Raw genomic sequence first — 18,372 nt, 5'->3', positions numbered from 1 at the left:
CCAAAAAAGCACCTACAAATCCCAGCATTCCCCAGCATGGCTGGCTGGGGAATACTGGGAGTTGTAGGACTTTCGTCCATCTAAACGTACATAGGGTTGTTGCACCTTTAGACATTTGTACCTGCACTGTAACGGGTAGCATGAAACCATGATGAAGAGGAACTAAAAATGGTCTCTCTCCATTTTATTCCCGCCATCCCCACCCCAAGGGAAAGCAAGTCATTTACTTGGCCTGAATGCCCATCCAGAGCATCTGTTGCCTCTGGACCACATCTGGATGCTTCCTGACGAAATCCTCGTCATAGCGGAGTTTGAATTCCCAGCCTCTGTTTATCCTCAGGTAAGCCATGTGCTCCAAAAAGTCTTTCACATCTTCTGGGCCAAGCTGGAAAAACATGTTTATTTAATTTATTTATATATGGATGGATAATATATATATTCGGAGAGAGAGAGAGAAAGAAACATGAATGGTTAGAGAAGCCAAGCCTTTCATGAGATTAGCGGCTATACAAAGCAACAGGGTGTAGTCCCAAAACGGAGCACATCGAGACTGGACTACAGTTTGAGCAACCGAAACTTATCCGTTGAAGCTTGCCTGTGCAACTCATTGGCTTCAGGCATAAGACCGATACCTATATGAACATCTAAAAAGGCAAGCATCTTTAAGAACGTCAGAGCCACACCGGATCAAACCCAAGGTCCATTTCAGGGCTGTAAACTCTCAGGCTTGGGGTACAAATCTGTCCCTCCCAGAAGGATTTCCCAGGCGGCTATGCCCCCTTCCTGTAGACCCCCCTCCTTTCCGCTGACCACTGACCATTTGGTAGCTTCCCAGGGTTTGTGCAGTCCCCCCCTGCCCCCCCCATTCTAAAACTCTGAAATTATATATTTACGGGCTCAAGTTACAGGAAGTCAGATTCCGGCTGGAAATCAGGAAAAACTTTCTGACTGTTAGAGCAGTATGACAATGGCACCAGTGACCTAGGGAGGTGGTGGGCTCTCCCACACTAGAGGCCTTCAAGAGGCAGCTGGACAACCATCTGTCAGGGAAGCTTTAGGGTAGATTCCTGCACTGAGTTGGGGGTTGGACTCGATGGCTTTATAGGTCCCTTCCAACTCTTCTATTCCATGATTCTATGATTTATTACATTTCTATGCCACCCCATAGTCAAAGCTCTCAAAGATGAGCAACCATTTAAAACTGCCTACGCAGCATAAAACTATTTACACAAAAATGTATAAACAGACACCGCACACAGCAACAAAATATACCTAAAAGCAATTGATAAACAACCGACCGAAAGACCATCCGGGACCTGATTGAACTTATTTTATGCTGCCAAATGCCTGAGGGAAGAGAACAGGTTTAACCTGGTGCTGAAAAAACAACCATGTTGGGGGTCTGGCGGGTGAGATCATCATTCCATAAATTGGGGATGGGGGCCACCACTGAGGAGGCCCTCTCCCTTGCTGCCGCCCTCCAAGCGTCCCTGGAAGGCGGCTCCCGGAGGAGGGCCTTAGATGCTGAATCTCGTGCACGGGTCGGTTCTCCTAAGGCTTAACTATTGACTGTAAGAGCTTTAAGCTAAACTAGCTGTACCCGGCGTATCATACGCCGTTGTAGCATATCTTAAAGTTTATTACTTAAATATCATCGTGGGGATGCGGCTGCTTGGAGGCCGCCCATACAGCGCCGTCTGGCAGACCTGGGGAGCAGGGAGGTCGGGGGAGGGGGAGCAGGTGTCCCCCTCTCCCCGGGGTTCCTGTCAGCCTTGGGCCGCCCGCCCAGCTCACATGAGATTAGGCCGGGGCCTCGGCTCGCAGCAGGCGAGCGGCCTCCCACCCGGCCACCAAGGGCCCCGGCCGTGCCTCGCTCATGCTCCGGACTGTGGCGCTGCCCCCCTTTGTAGGGGGGGTGGGCAAAGAGACAGAAAGGGGGTAGGATTATCTTGGAAAGCCCGGAGGAGTCAGGCAAGGGGCTTAGCAACCTATATCAGCTGACGTTACACGTTACTGTTGCTTAGCAACTTGTATCAGCTGAAGCCTTTATGGAAACATACCTAAGCGTTTTATATAGATAGAATATATGAAGCAGAATTCGTCCCCCGGGCTGACAGAGTTTCAACACCCCTGGCTTATCTTGTCCAGTATTCTGTTCACACAGCGGCCAACCAGCTGCCGGTGGGAAGCCCCCATGGGGGACTTGAGCACCACAGCACCCTCTCACTTGTGTCTCCTCTGGTATTCAGTCCTGGCATGAGGTAATAAGTTCAATCGAGATGACCGTCAGGCCTTAACAAACAAACAAAAGCCCCAAATAAAGCAACTTACTTTGGTAACTGTTGCTACTTCTTTCCGTACTACCCAACGGTCCTGTGTAAACTTCCACATCTGAGGAGGAAAGTGGCAGGGGAAGAAGAGGTGAGAGAAGAAGGGCCTGTTCAGACGACACGCTAAGCCATGGTTAGTGGTTATGTAGCCGCCATGGTTAGGAATGGTTCACATGACCCGTTTGTTCTTGGTTCACATGACACACTAAGCCATGTTTATCTCAAAATGCTTAACCACCGTGGCGTAGCGTGTTATCTGAACAGTCGAAGAAACTCTCAAAAGTGTGCCAAGAACGACAACAGACAGTTTTCCAGTATAAATAAAGCTGTAGTCTTAAAAGCACATTTAATATTGAGCTACCCCCTCAGTAGGATTTACTTGAAGGAATGGACCACAGCTCAGTAGCACAGCACACAGTTTGCATGTTGAAAGTCCCTGAGAATCGCAGCCAACCAGTGTAGACCATACTGAGCTAGATGAACCAATGGGTTGACTTGGTATAAGGCTGCTTCCTATCTCGTCAGTAAACATACCTCAGATTGCACTGTAAGAGTGCTCTGTTCTTAGATACGCTCTGGTTGGCCCCTGTTCAAAGCCTCCATAACCTCTGATTGAGCTACAAAATGTATTGAATAGTTATTTAGCGCGTTTCTATTGTATTCGTTTTGCATCGTTTCCTTATCTTGCACACCAAAGGGTTCTACTCCTAAGGAAAGGAAAGGAACCTCTCGTGCAAGCACTTGAGTCATTGCTGACTCCTAGAGGGACGCCTGCTTTCGCTGACATTTTCTTGGCAGGCCTTATAGCGGGGTGGTTCGCCATTGCCTTCCCCAGTCGCAGTTACCTTTCCCCCAGCTAGCTGGGTACTCATTTTACCGACCTCAGAAGGATGGAAGGCTGAGTCGACCTGAGCCAGCTGCCTGAGAACCAGCTTCCGCTGGGATCGAACTCAGGCCGTGGGGAGAGTTTTGGCTGCAATAACTGCTGCTTACCACTCTGCGCCACACGAGGCTCCTAAAGGCAGCCTAAAAATACATTTAAACAAGACAAATAAATAAAATAATGTCAGGAAATAACAGCAAGTGGCAGATCTCTACATATATCAAGGGAAGTGCCATGGAAGGTTCACATCTCATCCGCTTGCGAACCCTCCATGGCACATGCATTTGGCTACTGGTGGCCAAAAGAATACGTAGCCAGGTGACCCAACTCAGTCTGGCAAGCGTTACCTTCTCAAACAGGGATTCCCCTTTCCCTTTCTTTGACTCTTAACTTGAATTTTGCACTCCTTGCAAGCACGTCTTTGTTTGATTTCTCCCCCACTGTTTGATCCAGAAAGTGCCTCAAGGAGAATCGCAGAAGCCAATAAAACGCAATTAAATAGGGCTTCTACTCCAGACACGTCCTGTATATTAAATAGTGAACCCGTTCTCCAAGTGTGGGTCTTTCTGTGAGGTTCAGAACCAGCAGCTAGGGTGCTCAACAGCACACCCAGCTAGGCTCACATAACACTGAGGTTAAAAGAACAGCACTGCCTGCCTACCCAGATTAATGTAAAATCAGGAATTTTAAAAATGTGTTGATTCCTGCACTAATGTTGTTCCCCGCCTCGATCCAAAGGGAGAAGCGGGTAAGAAATAAATTTATTATTATTATTATTATTATTATTAGTTACCGAGCCACGTGGAAGGTTTATGTTAATGGCAGGGTGGATTTGATTTAAATCAATTCGATTTAAATTACAATTTAAATCACTACTCAGAAAGACTCGACTTAATCATGTGACTTCCCCCCCACAAAAAGTGCACTCTATTCATTGAATTTTTCAAAACTTAGCACTTAAGAGGTAAGGGGTTGATTCTGTGTACATAGATTTGCAAAGGAACAATGGGACTGTGATCTCTGCAGACACAAATTCATAGTTTTGAGAACTGTAAAACCAAGCAGCTGTGATAATATCTTCTAGATAGAAAAATTGCCCAATAATCTTACAGAAACCTCTGGAAGAGCTTGACATTGTGAATGGATTAATGGAATTCATTTACCAAAAAATGTAAACATTGCATGAATATACAGCCTCATGCTACATAATTAAAACTAATCCTTATTTCATGATGAATAACCTTTGGACTATAATGTATCTTAAATAGATAACTATCTTTAGATAGAGTTTTCCTCAAAAAGCATTTTATTACAAAAATCCGATTTAAATAAAAAAAATCCAATTTTTTTTTAAAAAGCATTGATTTTTATCCACCCTGGTTAATGTGAAACAAAGTCCTAAACAACTTGGGACCTGGATATTTAGCAGAACTCATTCCGTAATACATACTCAGGTGACCTTTAAGATCGTCTGAGGGGGCCTTGCTGGTCATCCCGAAACTAGTGTAAAGTCGCCGCGCAATATCCCGACGGCGGGCCTTCTTTGTGGTGGCACCCACCCTCTGGAAAACCCCTCCCTCGTGCCGTTCGGGAGGTGGAAAACGTGGCATCTTTTACATGCCTCCTGAAAACACACTTGTTCCCACTTGATTCCAGCCCAGGCTTTCTCTGGGCTGGAATCAAATTAATCCCATCGCTCCATCTCATGGCTCCTTGCATTGTCTTTCTTGTAACTGGAATTGTTGCGTTTTTGATATTGGATAGTAAATGTGCTTTTCGTATTTCTGTGTGAACCACGGAGGGATTTTATTATATTTAGCGGTATACAAATATCACAAATAAATAAACAGTTTATGTATTTTATGTGATTAAAACTCTTTTTTAGGCCACCTTTAGGGGTAAAACCGAAAAAACACTACCCACATACGAGACAGGGCTATCAGCATCCTTGGGGGGACCCCACAGTTTGCAAAAGTATCTTTAACGGGGTGGGGGAGAACCCTGGCGGGGCAAAAATCCCCAAGCACAGTCCAATGACAGCTAATCATGCTTCCCAGGCAAGGAGCTCTGAGAGGGGGAAGAAGAATGAAATGGGTTTTCCTGGAACAAGGCGGTGACACTGAACGGGGACAATCCACACTGCAACATTTTGAGAAAACAGAAGATGTTTTGTCGGTACTCACAACCAAGTCCCTTCCCCTGCAAAGCACTTCTGCCGGGACGCCACTGTGAGGGCTGGAGGTCTCCTTCGGGTAGAGGACATCGCTGTGTCGTTAAGAGAAATACTGGTTAGTCTCTGGGCACCACGGCCCCATCTAGACAATGCCACTTTGCCTACTGATTCCCTCCAAACCGCTGCTGCGAAGCAGTGTCGATAGGGTTACATGGCAGGAGTGAACGCGGGCTCCCCAGCCAGGAAAAATCACAGCGCCATTGTCAGATGGCAGGAATGTGCAGCAAATCTTGAGGAACCGAAAACCTTTGATTGTTTTCTGGCAACTCTGCGCAACTCTGAAAGCCTGTAACAGCGCACCTGTGCTGCTACAGTTCACTGAAGCAGTGCTATACATCATAACTGCCCTTACTTTCATTCCCCAGATGTTAGCATAGGTGCTTCCATTTTCTAAAAGAAGCTATGAAGTAGCCATTATACAGCAGGCGAAATGTCACGTACGCGAGAATGTCTCCTTGGATGTCTCCTTGTGTCTGTCTTATCTAATGAAAACATAGCCTCGGCTCCAGTGCAAAAGTTAGCTTACAGTAACTTTGCTTAGAGTAGAGCAAAGGGGATTGTTTAACATAAATGAGCTATGCTCCAGTGTTACGTTCTGATTGGCTCATGCTGCTACTGGGTACTGCCCCTTTCAAGCTTCAAATGCTGCGCTGAATTCCCTATTCTCTGTCTGACTGCTCGCCTTCAAGAGACCAGACCTTGATTACTAATCAATAAAGCGCTTTTGAACCCTTTGTCGCTGGAAGTGTGGAGTCGCGCTTAGGGGCTAATTGGATCTCGTCCCTGGGTGAAGAACATTGATCTAACACAGACATTAATATCGTCATGGCGGCTGTTACTAGGCCTGTTGAGTCCACCCCTTGCCCTGCATTTCCGAGCTTACTCTGGGATCCGTCCTAACTACGCCTCTCTCTTAATCCAAACTGAAGCCACCACTGTCAGACCAACAAAGAACCATGCTGGCATCGGAGCAATGTAAAATGTCACGGCGAAACGACACAGAGAAAAACCGCAGCTTCACGGTGAACAGCACGACGCGGCTGCGAGCTGGCGGCTACGTCATATAAACAACGGGGCGCAACTGCGCAGTCACGTCAGGATATATTGAGCGTAAAGACAAGGGCCCTCGTTGGCACCTGTCCAGCAGCACCTTGTAATGCTGTGTGGATTACGAGCCGCTCAGGCAATTCCAAAAGAAAAACAGAACAAAGCCCTTTTTATATGAAGCCTGAGAGAATTTCACAACGGTAGAAGCTACATCAAAACCGGTTGTATCAGACAGGGCTCAATAAAACCAGTGTTTCAAACGGCGTGATGCGCAGCGGTTCAAGGGGGTGAGGGGAACCCAGACAGCCTTGACAATTAAGAGGTAGTTGTTAATAACTTTAAAAAGGCAGGGAGCCTTCTCTTAAGGAACTCAGACCTGGATACACAGCACCCCCAACGTCAATTTTTCTCCTCATGTTTTTTTGTCACAACTAGTAAAAAGGTTGTCACGGCTGAGGCGGATTTGAATCAAGGTTTCCCTGGGGTAAACTCTTTCTCCATCAATCATTCCTTTTATCTCTAATCTTCGGGAAAGAGTGCCATTGCCGAGGAAGCCAGACCAGCACAACCCCATGCACAAGGAGGAGATATTGGCAGGTTTGAAGAAAGACAAAAAAACCCCCTCCCACTCATAACCTGTGATTCTCTGTGGGTGAGAAAGGCAACACCTCCAGAGGTGAAACACAGAAGGTACCTGGCTTGTTCTATCCACATAGGCAGAGATGTGGCTCTCAGATGCATCCCCACTGACCCTGTTCAGACGACACGCTAAGCCACGGTGGTTCATCATTTTGAATTAAACATCATCGGTTAGCCTATCGTGTGAACCATGGTTGCTACATAACCACGGTTTAAACACACTCCCTAACCATTTGCTGCAAAAGGATTAGCGGCCTAACCATGGCTTAGCGTGTCGTCTGAACAGGCCCAGTGTGTTTTTAAAGCCCACGGGTCTACGGTGTGCTTGCCACCACGCGGTTCTACTTTAAAGTGCACTTCCTGAATCCCACTTTACCACGCTTGGCTTTGTAATAATATACGGAGAATAAAAAGGCCTTTATTTACCTTTTCACCACCCAGTTTCCCTGCACCAACAGCGCCACCTGCTGGATGCACCGCAAAGCTGCGGTAGGATCAGTTCCGGAAGCCAAAAGGCTCATCAGATTTGCAAAAGCGATGACTTTCACTGAAGGGGGGGGGGGGGAGGAAGAAAACAGAAACGCGAGGCTGTTTGAGAGAGCTTCCTATGGCCATCTAAAACAGGGGTGGGCCACTGGTGGCCCTCCAGAGGTTTTGGGCTACAACTCCCACAGTCCCTAGCCAGCACATAGCCAATGGTGAGCAAGGACAGACGTGGGAGGCCAAAACGTTTGGGGGGCGAAACCGCACATTGCCCAGCCCTGATCTGGAGCCATCCTTCCGCAGATGTGCTCGACTTCAGCTCCCATCATCCTCATCAACTTTATTAGTCACCGACCAGACTTTACACAAAGGAGAGAGTAGGGCAAAATTACATACAGATTTGAAAAATATGCCGCAGAATCAATTCTGGAGAGACCTTATTCTCATAGCATTCAAAAAGAATTTTGCAAAAGCCTCGGTTGTGACTCTGTCCCCTGAGGCCCTGAAGCAATGAAGAAGTGCATTAATTTCTAAACTGGTGTCCAGTAAGAATTGCTCTCTAAACGTTGCATAAAAACAACAGCAGAGTAAAATGTGGACAACCGATTCAATTTCATTGCTTCCACATGAGCACAAGCGATCGTGAAAAGTGAATTTCTGAAATCTCCCCTGCGACAGAGCAGATGTCCTGCCATCATCCTATCAGCATCACCAGTGCTGGCTGGAGATGACAGGGCTGTAGTCCAACATACCAGTTGACCATCAGGTTGGGTCTTGCCACTGAAAAGACAGGATTTTTTTCCCTTTTGTGGTTGGGGTGTGTGTGTGTTAAGAATGCCACATACTCCCGTTGGTTAATCAGGGTGGGAGTAGAAGGAGGGCTTGATGGCCGCAGGACTGCATCTCAGAAGTGGGTGTTGGATTGATTCAATTAAATAACCAATACCACCCGCCAACGTTATGTGCACAGAGACACCGTCGGTTGAGTAGCTGCCAAACAGCGTACCGTTTTTCATCAAGATCTTGATCTGGTCAGCCAGGGGCAGAGTCCTCAGCTGAGCCATGGAGAGCACGTTGCTTGGGGCCACGGGTCTGTCTCTTCAACACAAGAGAAAAATAAATCACACAACACAGAAAACCAGGGCCAGCGTCAAGGGTGGTGGCTAGAGTGTTGGACTGGGAGTCGGGAGATCTGGGTTCTAGTCCCCACTCGGCTATAGAAACCCACTGGGTGACTTTGGACCAGACACAGACTCTCAGCCCAGCCTACCTCACAGTGTTGTTGTTGTTGTTGTGAGGATAACATGGAGAGGAGGTTATGTATGCTGCCTTAGAATCATAGAATAGCAGAGTTGGAAGGGGCCTACAAGGCCATCGAGTCCAACCCCCTGCTCAATGCAGGAATCCACCCTAAAGCATCCCTGACAGATGGTGGTCCAGCTGCCTCTTGAAGGCCTCTAGTGTGGGAGAGCCCACAACCTCCCTCGGTAACTGGTTCCATTGTTATACCGCTCAAACAGTCAGGACGTTTTTCCTGATGTTCAGCTGGAATCTGGCTTCCTGTAACTTGAGCCCATTATTCCGTGTCCTGCACTCTGGGAGGATCGAGAAGAGATCCTAGCCCTCCTCTGTGTGACAACCTTTTAAGTATCTGAAGAGTGCTATCATGTCTTTAATCATGTCTTTAACCTTCCTCATATTCATGAGGAAGGCCTTGGGTTCCTTCGAGGAAAAAAGGCGGGATATAAATGTAATAAATAAATAAATAAGGGTAGGCTTGGCCGGGCGCTTGCCAAGGACCCAGACCCCAGCAGGGGCCCACTGACAATGAGCCCCCTGGAGTTTCTCCTCCTCCTCCTCCTCTTCAGCCTTGCAACCTGCTTGTTCAACCTGCCTCTTGCTCTGGACCAGACAACGGAGGTGGTGAGGAGGAGGGCCAGGAGATGCCGCTGTTCTCTCATTCGCTGCCTCTCTAGGAAGCAAGTGGTAGCAAGGAAAAGGAGGAGGAGGAGGAGCAGCTGGTGATCATGGCGGTGAGAAGCGGGGCCTGTTGAGGGAGTCCTGCCCGGGATCGAACCTGGGACCTTCGACATGCAAAGCGGGTGCTCTGCCGCTGAGCTACAGCCCCATGCCAGCTTCACATGGCGCTGGGTAAAGGGAAGAAGAGGGAGACTGGGCATTTGAGGAGTGAGAGGTGAGGGAACGGCTACTTATGGCCTTCAGAGGAAAAGCAAGATGGAGCAGGAGACAAGGCCAAGAGGGTGAGGTGAGGCCAAAGGACCAACTGTGAAGCTAAAAGAGAAGGCCGCAGAGCGAGCAGTCAAGAAGGTGCCATGTCGGCCCGGTGCATTCGCCTTGCAGCATTGACCAGGTGAGTGGGAAACGCCTTTGGCTGTTGGCCAAGCGTACTGAGGGACACTTGAGGAATTATGAGGCTAGGCCAGAAGTGGGCCGCTTGTAGCCTTCCAGGTTTTTTTGGCCTACAACGCTCCTGAGCCCTAACCAACAGAGCCAGTGGTGAGGGAAAGTGGGTGTTGTAGGCCGGAGAAACATGAGGAAGGCCACCAGTTCGCCAACCATGGGCAAAGTCTTTCCCTCCAGAGTTGGAAAGGTCCTCGGGAAACTTACTTTTCTTCTTCCACGCTCGGAGGTACCAGCATCATCAAGTATTCACTGCAGAAAGAGAAAGAATACATCCTCACAGCACTTCACACACTTAGTAACTTGTTTCATTCTGTCCTCCCACTAGAAAATAGACAGACAGACACACACACACACACACACACACACACACACACATACACACAAAAAACCCGGCCGTAATGTCTTTGAGCGCCAGTGGAACAGGAGTTTGAAAGAAAGCGAAGCACAATCAATCTGTATGTGTGGCATTAGACAGCTATCTCTAACCTGGTACCCTTCAGGTGTGTTCGACTATGGCTCCCTTCTGGCTTAACCACCATGGTTAAAGCTGTGGTTTAAGGTGTCCTCTGAACACAGCCTGGCTTCCTGGCTTAACTACCATGGTTAAAGCTGTGGTTTAAGGTGTCTTCTGAACATGGCCCGGCTTCCTGGCTTAACCACCATGGTTAAAGCTGTGGTTTAAGGTGTCTTCTGAACATGGCCCGGCTTCCTGGCTTAACTACCATGTTTAAAGCTGTGGTTTAAGGTGTCTTCTGAACATGGCCCGGCTTCCTGGCTTAACTACCATGTTTAAAGCTGTGGTTTAAGGTGTCTTCTGAACATGGCCCTGCTTTCTGGCTTTACCACTGTGGTTAAAGCCATGGTTTAAGGTGTCTTCTGAACACGGCCCTGCTTACTGGCTTAACCACCATGGTTAAAGCTGTGGTTTAAGGTGTCTTCTGAACACAGCCTGTGTATCCTCTGCATGTCTACTCAACTTCTGCAATAGCACAGTCCCACACATGTGCACTCTTTGAACTTTTAAGTTCAGTAACACTTCCTCCCAAGAGGAATTAACATGGAGGGCCATTTGCCACCTCCACATTACAGGATGCTGCTAGAATGAGAATCCAGATTCTATCCCAACCTTCCCAACTTAGGAATTACCCCCACAAAACAATTCAAGGAATTAAAAGCAAGTTGTTGTTTTACCTTGGAGATTTAATTAATTCGGTATTCCCAGCCATGCCGTGACCTTGACTAAACAAATACTGGCGCTCGTGTTCAGAACGGCTGTCCTAGGAAAGATGGGAAGAAAGCCCGAAATTCGTGATGGGTTTCGGATTCCAAGCAATCTTTAAGGATGCAGTTCGCTTTCGCACTGCTGTAAATAACTGCTCAGATCCCACCGTGCTTAATCTCCATGCAAGTCTGACATGATGCTGAATAGGATAGCTGGCATTCTTTTCACAAGGTTTCAAAAATTTGGAAATGCATGGACACTATTTGCACCAGGACTTCACCCCTGAAAGGAACTAGACTCTAGTCCTTGTACCCACTTTTTAAAAGCAATCACCGTGCCCAAAAAGTACAAAGTAATAAAAATAAAGCACTTCACCATTCTTATTTAGGCTTACTTGGATGCAACCACCCCTGTATTCAAATTGACTTGCTTCCAAGTAAACAGCTGCAGCAGCTTTCCCCAACCTAGCGTCCTCCGGATCTTTTGATTTCAACTCCCATCAGCCCCAGCCAAAATGGCCAAAGGTCAGGAATGCTGGAAGCTGTAGTCCAAAACATCTGGACCACACCAGGTTGAGGAAGGTCGAGATACAGGAACAAGTTGTTAGTCTAGGCTAGGGATGAGGAACCTGTGGCACTCTCATCATCCCCATCTGCTGGGGCTGATGGGAGCTGGAGTCCAACTTCAGGTCTGGCTGGACACAGGGTCCCCACACCTGATCTAGCCTTAGAGAGAACATAAGAAGAGCCCTGCTGGATCAGACCAAGGGTCCATCTAGTCCCGCACTGTTCACAGTGGCAAACCAGCTGTCGACCAGGGACCAACAAAGCAGGACACGGTGCAACAGCACCCTCCCACCCATGCTCCCCAGCAACTAGTGCACACAGGCTTACTGCCTCGGATACCGATGTCTATGGTCTAATGGTCACTGTCCCATGTTTCTTTTAATGCCCCTAAAAAATTTCACACCATCAACAAACATGGTCACCCTGCTGCTCATCCCAAACTCCAGACCATTTACAAGCAAGTTAAAAAGCCCGGCTCCCATTCCAGATCCTCTTGTTGCTTCTGTCCTTATAGAAACCTCCATGCGAAGTGGCAAAGGCTTGACCCCTCTCTACGTGCGGGATGCATGTCCACTCCTATCCTGGTCCTTCCACACAAAATCCTACTCCTGGTTAACCCAAAGTTCTCTTCATTTCTGCAGTCTATTTTTTTGGGGTGGGGGTGGGGGTCATTTTGCTGCTGCCACTGCGAAATAATCAGGACTCTGAAATCCTTGTGGATCTACTTCAAGCCAGCCAGAGATCTGCTGGCAGATCCCGAGTTAGCTTCTGCCCAGCCCTGTAATAAACTTCGCAAGCTGTGCCTAAAGCCGAAAAAACCACACCTACCCTTAAACCGTAGTAATGCAGGTGAACCCAGTGCTCTTCAGCTTGCCTCTTCTGCAAGAACTCGTAAGACTGAACCCGCCGCTGGCGGGCCTGTTCGGACTCCGGGCGGGAGAACCTCACCTGAAAGCGGGACACCCCCACCGTCATTAGCAACAGGATCAAAGCTCCCCAAATGCAAATGAAAACAAAGGCAAACCACCCTCTCCTCCACTCCATGGGCCTCTCTAAAGTAGCTCCCCCCCACCTTGGTGCCTTCCAGATGTTTCAGACCACATCTGCCTGCATTCCTGGGAGAGCAGGAGCCCAAAGAGATTTCCTAGACTATCCCAAGAAGACATAACTACTGGGGCATGCTGGGAGTTGTAGGATTTGGGCAGCTGCTGCAAGCCAGAGTTGGCAATGCTGAGCTAAGTAGGGGAAATAGTCTTGACTTGGCACAGGGCAGCTTCGTATGTTCCAACAGAAAGAATTTCAAGGCTCCAGCTGTCAAAGCGGACGTCTGCCCATACCGTGATCTGCTTGACGTCTTCTTCAGCTTCGTCTTGGGAAGAATCGCCGGCTGTGATGAGAAAAACGGGAGAACTGAGTACTAAAAAAACCTTGATGATCAACCTTTCTGCAGGCGGGGATGCCGTGCTCCAGGCATAATTCCGCTTGCATTTGGAGCTGCCAAGGGGATGCACGAAAGGCACCGCTGGATCAGACCGACAACCTATCTAGTCCAGCATCCAGCATCCTCCGGGAAGCCCAGAAGCAGGATCCATTCTTAATCCCCAGTATACTGCTTCTGATGCTGGAGGTAGCCTTTAGCCATCATAACTACCAGCCACTGATAAGATTTTGTCCGTGAATATTGAGAATTTTTTCCTCCACAAACAAATTTAAGCCCCTTTTAAAGCAGCCGTTCACACTACTTGCAAAGACAGTCCGCCACCCTACTTACGCTCATTAGCAGCTTCTCTCTCCCGGTATTTGGCATCGGCTTTGTCCAAGTAGGAGAAACTTGGCCTCATTTGCAAGATTCCATGGAGCGGCGTAAGGTGGATCTCACCTGAAGGGAACAGATGTATTTATTTTCCTCCAGTAAGGAACTCAAGGCGGTGGACGTGATCCTGCTCCTCTTCATTTTATCCTCACAAGCCAGTGAGACAGGTGAGGCTGAGAGTCAGTGGTTCAGTTCAGACAACACATTAGTCAACGCAGTGTGAAAACTCCACTCAACGGTTGAGTTTTTAGGGAGTACTCCCCACACAACATCTTCTAACTCCACCATTGTGTGACTGTGGGCTATCGTGGAGTTGAGTAAAATCCATCGCAACGTTTGACAGTTCCTCCACCCTCTCTCTTCCCCTGGTCCTCCTGATGGTATCCCATCAGCCACTGCTGCAAAAAAAAACACAATCCCAGTGGCTCTCCTAGAGCGGCACTCGCTCCTTCCGCCGCTCTTGCCAGGAAACTCTGTAGCCAGTGGGAAAAGTCCACTCAAAGCAATGGAAAACTCCATGGAGCCCTCCACGCAACATGCAACGCCATGGCTGTGCAGGAACTCTCCTCTGCACAACGTGGATATTCAATGTGGAGTGTTTTCCAAAAAAAAAACCCTCCACCATAGGGTGGAGTTTCCCCACTCCTAGAGCGGCAATAGCTCCTTTCGCCGCTCTTGCCAGGAAACTCTGTAGTCAGTGGGAAAAGTCCACTCAAAGCAATGGAAAACTCCATGGAGCCCTCCACGCAACATGCAACGCCATGGCTGTGCAGGAACTCTCCTCTGCACAGCGTGGATATTCAACGTGGAGTGTTTTCCAAAAAAAAAAAAAAAAACCCTCCACCATGGGGTGGAGTTTCCCCACCACACAACCCATTTCTCAACTCCGGTATAAAAACTCCTCCATGGAGTTCTAACGCCACCATTGAGAAATGTGTTGTCTGTACTGAGCCAGTGACTGTCCCAGTGAATTCCACGGCTGAGGGGGGATTTGAGCCCACATCTCTCAAGTCTAACCACGACACCATGGCAGCCAAGGCCTTCCATGAAGGCAGCAAGAGGAACATGTCCCCTGATTGCTGGGGGTGGAAAATATTCAGCCTTTCATTTCATGTCCCGAGTTCAGAGCTTTATAAAACGTGCTGTAAAAAGAAACCCACATTATTATTTTTAACACAAATGACAAGCCTATAAAAGAAGCGCTAGAAACCTTGAGAATTCAAGTCACCTTTTCTGTAGACTGCGGCGGCGTAGCGTGAAACGTTACTCGTGGTCTGCGAGGAGCAGAAGGACTGCTTGTCCATCAGCTTCCTGGAAATACATGAACATTGGTTCATCAAGCTCAGTACTGTCTACACCCAGGGTCTTCAACTGGTGGGTCACAACCCAAAAGTGGGTCAGGAGATCAAGTCCGGATGGGTCGCGGCAAAGGTGTGAGCACCGTGTTGGGCATGGAGAAAATGGTGAAAGTGGGTTCCACGTTACAGGCTGGGAGTCTGAGGTGGGGCTCGGGTCTGGACCAGTTGAAGACCACTGGTCTACACGGTCTGGCAGACACACGCCATGCTTTCCCAGCACTACCAGGGACTGAAAGCAGGGCCGGCTCTGCCATTAGGCAGAGTGAAGCTGTCTCTTCAGGCGGCAGATGCTAGGAGATGGTCTCAAGATGCTAGAGCAGAGACCTGTGTGTCATGCAGCCTTCTCTAAGTTAGGCTGCTGCCTTCATGTCCTGTCATCGGCGTTGAAGACAGATCAATCTACCAGTCCAGTAGGCAACACTACCATTATTATTATTATTATTATATTTATTATTATTATTATTATTATTATTATTATTATTATTATTATATTTATTTGTACCCCGCCTTTTGCCCAATGCTGGGCCTCAAGGCGGCCTTACAAAGTTTAAAATGTACATGGGGGGGGGGAGGGAAACAAAACCATAAACAATTAAAAAAAATACACAACAAAATTATAAGACATTAACATGGATGGAGGGCCGGATTATTCTCCAAAGGTCTGCTTGAACAAAAATGTTTTAGCCTGCTTCCGAAAGCCCATCAAGGAGGGAGCCAGCCTAGCTTCCCCGGGAAGAGAGTTCCAGAGCACTGGAGCAACCACCGAGAAGGCCCTCTCCCATGTTCCCACCAAGCGCGCCTGTGAAGATGGTGGGACTGAAAGAAGGGCTTCTCCAGAAGGTCTCAAAGCACGGGCAGGCTCGTAAGGGAGAATACGGTCTTTCAGATAACCTGGACCCGAACCATATAGGGCTTTATAGGTCATAACCAGCACTTTGAATTGTGCCTGGAAACAGACTGGAAGCCAGTGGAGCTGGCAGCTCTGGCGTTCCCACCGACGTCACTCACCACACTGGCAAAACGTACCGGCAGAAATGGGATTCGAACCCCCCGCCCCGAGGAGACTGAAGCCAAAACCCAAAGCGGTTGTGACACTTACGAGGAATACGTGCTTGTCTCGTCCGCACAGACGCCATCGACATTAAGCGCGATTTGTTCCCCTTTGCTGCGACAGTAGTTGGGATTCAAAGTATCAATGGCCATTTCCAGTTCAACCTAAAGTGACAGCAGATAAATAAGTGCCCGCACAACGCTTTTTAAAACAAAACAAGCCTAAAACACACACCTGAAGAGGAAATTAGTTACGAATGAATGAAAAACTGCGGTAAAATACAGGTAAAAATTTGTGGCTTCCATTATTATTATTATTTTATTTATTTCATTTATATCCTGCCTTTTTTCCTCCAAGGAACCCAAGGCGGCGTACATAATCCTCCTCCTCTCCATTTTGTCCTCACAACAACAACCCTGTGAGGTAGGCTGGGCTGAGAGTCATGACTGGCCCAAAGTCACCTAGTGGGTTTCCATGGCTGAGTGGGGACTAGAACCCGGTTCTTCCAACTCCCAGTCCAGCACTTTAGCCACTACACCACACTCACTCTCTTTAGAAATGTTTTTCCTATGTTGAAGCTCTTCAAGCTTTTGATGAAATTCCAACCCAGTACATTTGCCTGTATTTTTCTGATTAACGTGCTGTATAATACAGCCTCTCCTAAGATTGTGATATAGTAAGATTCCCATATGGGCCACCCTGCCTCTACTAATAATATTTAAAATATTATGACACAATCCTATGCGTGTTCAGACAGAAAAAAATCCTACAACTCCCAGCATGCCCCAGCTAGCTTTAGGGCACAGAAAAAAGCTCATGGTGGCTGGGGCATGCTGGGAATTGTAGGGTTTTTTTCTGTCGAAAAATGCATAGTACTGTAGCCTTAAACAACACCCCCCGACACCCCCTTTCCATGAAACAGACTTCAAATTATGCTCCACCTTTTGCTGCTTTGGTTTTATCTTCGCCGAGAGATGAGTCACGTCATCGTATGTCATCGAAGCTGGGCGAATGGGATACTACGAGACAACAAAATTCTGGATCTTATTAAAAGTTAATAAAAAAGTTTGCGCTTCAATGATTTTTCCTTTCAAAAGAATCCCCAAATACCTGGAAGAGATACAGTTTCTCCGACAGACTTTTCGCCAGGTACACATCAATCTAGCAAAGGGGAGGAAAAAGACACGTTATTTTAAAATTTAATTTAAAATATTTATATCCCGGTTTTTTAGACGAAAGCCCTCACAAGGTACCGTACAAGAACACAATTAAAAACAATACAATGTAACACATAGTGAAACAATGATATAAAATCAATTTTAAAAAAATACTTAATGGCTGTTGTTTTTACAGTCTTCAAGTTCTTTCTAAAAAATAGAAAGAGGCCTTGAAGAACTTCTTGAGGCAGGGAGTTCCAAAGGTGTGGACCCACCACTGAAAAGGCCCTGTCCCTGGTATCTCCTACCCTGGTGGAAGGCCAGCCAGAGAACAATGTCTTCTGGGACATGGGATGGACAGCTTGCAGGAAACGATAGCCCACAGTGAGTTATTTAAACCACATTGAAGCTTTGGTGCGCATGGGGCCGCCATTTTGCACATCCAACTCCCATTCAGAGGTCGTTGTGTCGTGTGAACCTCAGCATCCTACAAAACACCACGTTTGCAGCGCTTCATCTTGGATTCCAGCCTGAACCAACAACTCGCCAACAACTTGAGCAGCAAAAGTAACAGATCACCTCATGTCCAATATTTCCAGAGAAGACAGTGTTCTTTAATCCATGCAAAACCTAATTCAATGGACGTTAAAAGAAACAAGGAAAGAAACTGTTTACCTCTTGTATAATTGGGTCATCTTCTTCATTGGCCATAGCAGCATCGAAAGAAAAATGGCCCTGGGATATCGTCTGGAGCAAGCTGAAAGAAAAGACATACCACCAGAGGTCGGCTAAGTCATTGTACTCTGGAGCACACAGATCCATTCAAGAGCCGGTGTGGTGTAATGGCTAAAGTGTCGGACTGGGAATCGGGAGATCCGGGTTCTAGTCCCCACTCAGCCATGGAAACCCACTGGGTGACTTTGGGCCAGTCACAGACTCTCAGCCCAACCCACCTCACAGGGTGGTTGTTGTGAGAATAAAGTGGAGAGGAGGAGGTTTATGTACACCGCCTTGGGTTCCTTGCAGGAAAAAAGGCAATAATAAATAAATAAAAATAAATTCAACCCCATCCATCGTTTACTTCCTAAATTCTTGCTCCAAGCGAGGAAGAGTTGGCTGTGCAAAAGGAAATTAACTTAGGAACATAGGAAGCTGCCTTTTACTGA

At 47.6% G+C, this 18,372-nt stretch overlaps 1 protein-coding gene across 1 annotated transcript in view; it reads right to left on the bottom strand.

Moving 5' to 3' along the window:
* The window catches only part of POLR3E (RNA polymerase III subunit E), a 33,838-nt gene extending 15,849 nt beyond the window's left edge, over positions 1-17,989 (bottom strand). Inside the window, exons 1-15 of the mRNA XM_063143082.1 lie at positions 17,882-17,989; positions 17,160-17,210; positions 16,991-17,068; positions 16,098-16,213; positions 14,869-14,951; positions 13,599-13,706; positions 13,165-13,214; positions 12,656-12,775; positions 11,231-11,316; positions 10,244-10,288; positions 8,622-8,713; positions 7,559-7,679; positions 5,397-5,478; positions 2,332-2,391; positions 228-385 (exon numbers count right to left, since the gene is read on the bottom strand). Coding sequence (XP_062999152.1) covers positions 228-385; positions 2,332-2,391; positions 5,397-5,478; positions 7,559-7,679; positions 8,622-8,713; positions 10,244-10,288; positions 11,231-11,316; positions 12,656-12,775; positions 13,165-13,214; positions 13,599-13,706; positions 14,869-14,951; positions 16,098-16,213; positions 16,991-17,068; positions 17,160-17,210; positions 17,882-17,917 — 1,286 coding nt within the window. The 5' untranslated portion in view covers positions 17,918-17,989. The remainder of the gene's footprint in view (positions 1-227; positions 386-2,331; positions 2,392-5,396; positions 5,479-7,558; positions 7,680-8,621; positions 8,714-10,243; positions 10,289-11,230; positions 11,317-12,655; positions 12,776-13,164; positions 13,215-13,598; positions 13,707-14,868; positions 14,952-16,097; positions 16,214-16,990; positions 17,069-17,159; positions 17,211-17,881) is intronic.
* Positions 17,990-18,372: the final 383 nt, after the last annotated feature.

Source organism: Elgaria multicarinata, chromosome 17 (genome assembly GCF_023053635.1).
Source record: "Elgaria multicarinata webbii isolate HBS135686 ecotype San Diego chromosome 17, rElgMul1.1.pri, whole genome shotgun sequence".
Classification (NCBI taxonomy): Eukaryota; Metazoa; Chordata; class Lepidosauria; order Squamata; family Anguidae; genus Elgaria; species Elgaria multicarinata.
The sequence above is the reverse complement of the archived record's forward strand: the minus strand, read 5'-3'. Positions and strand labels throughout refer to the sequence as shown.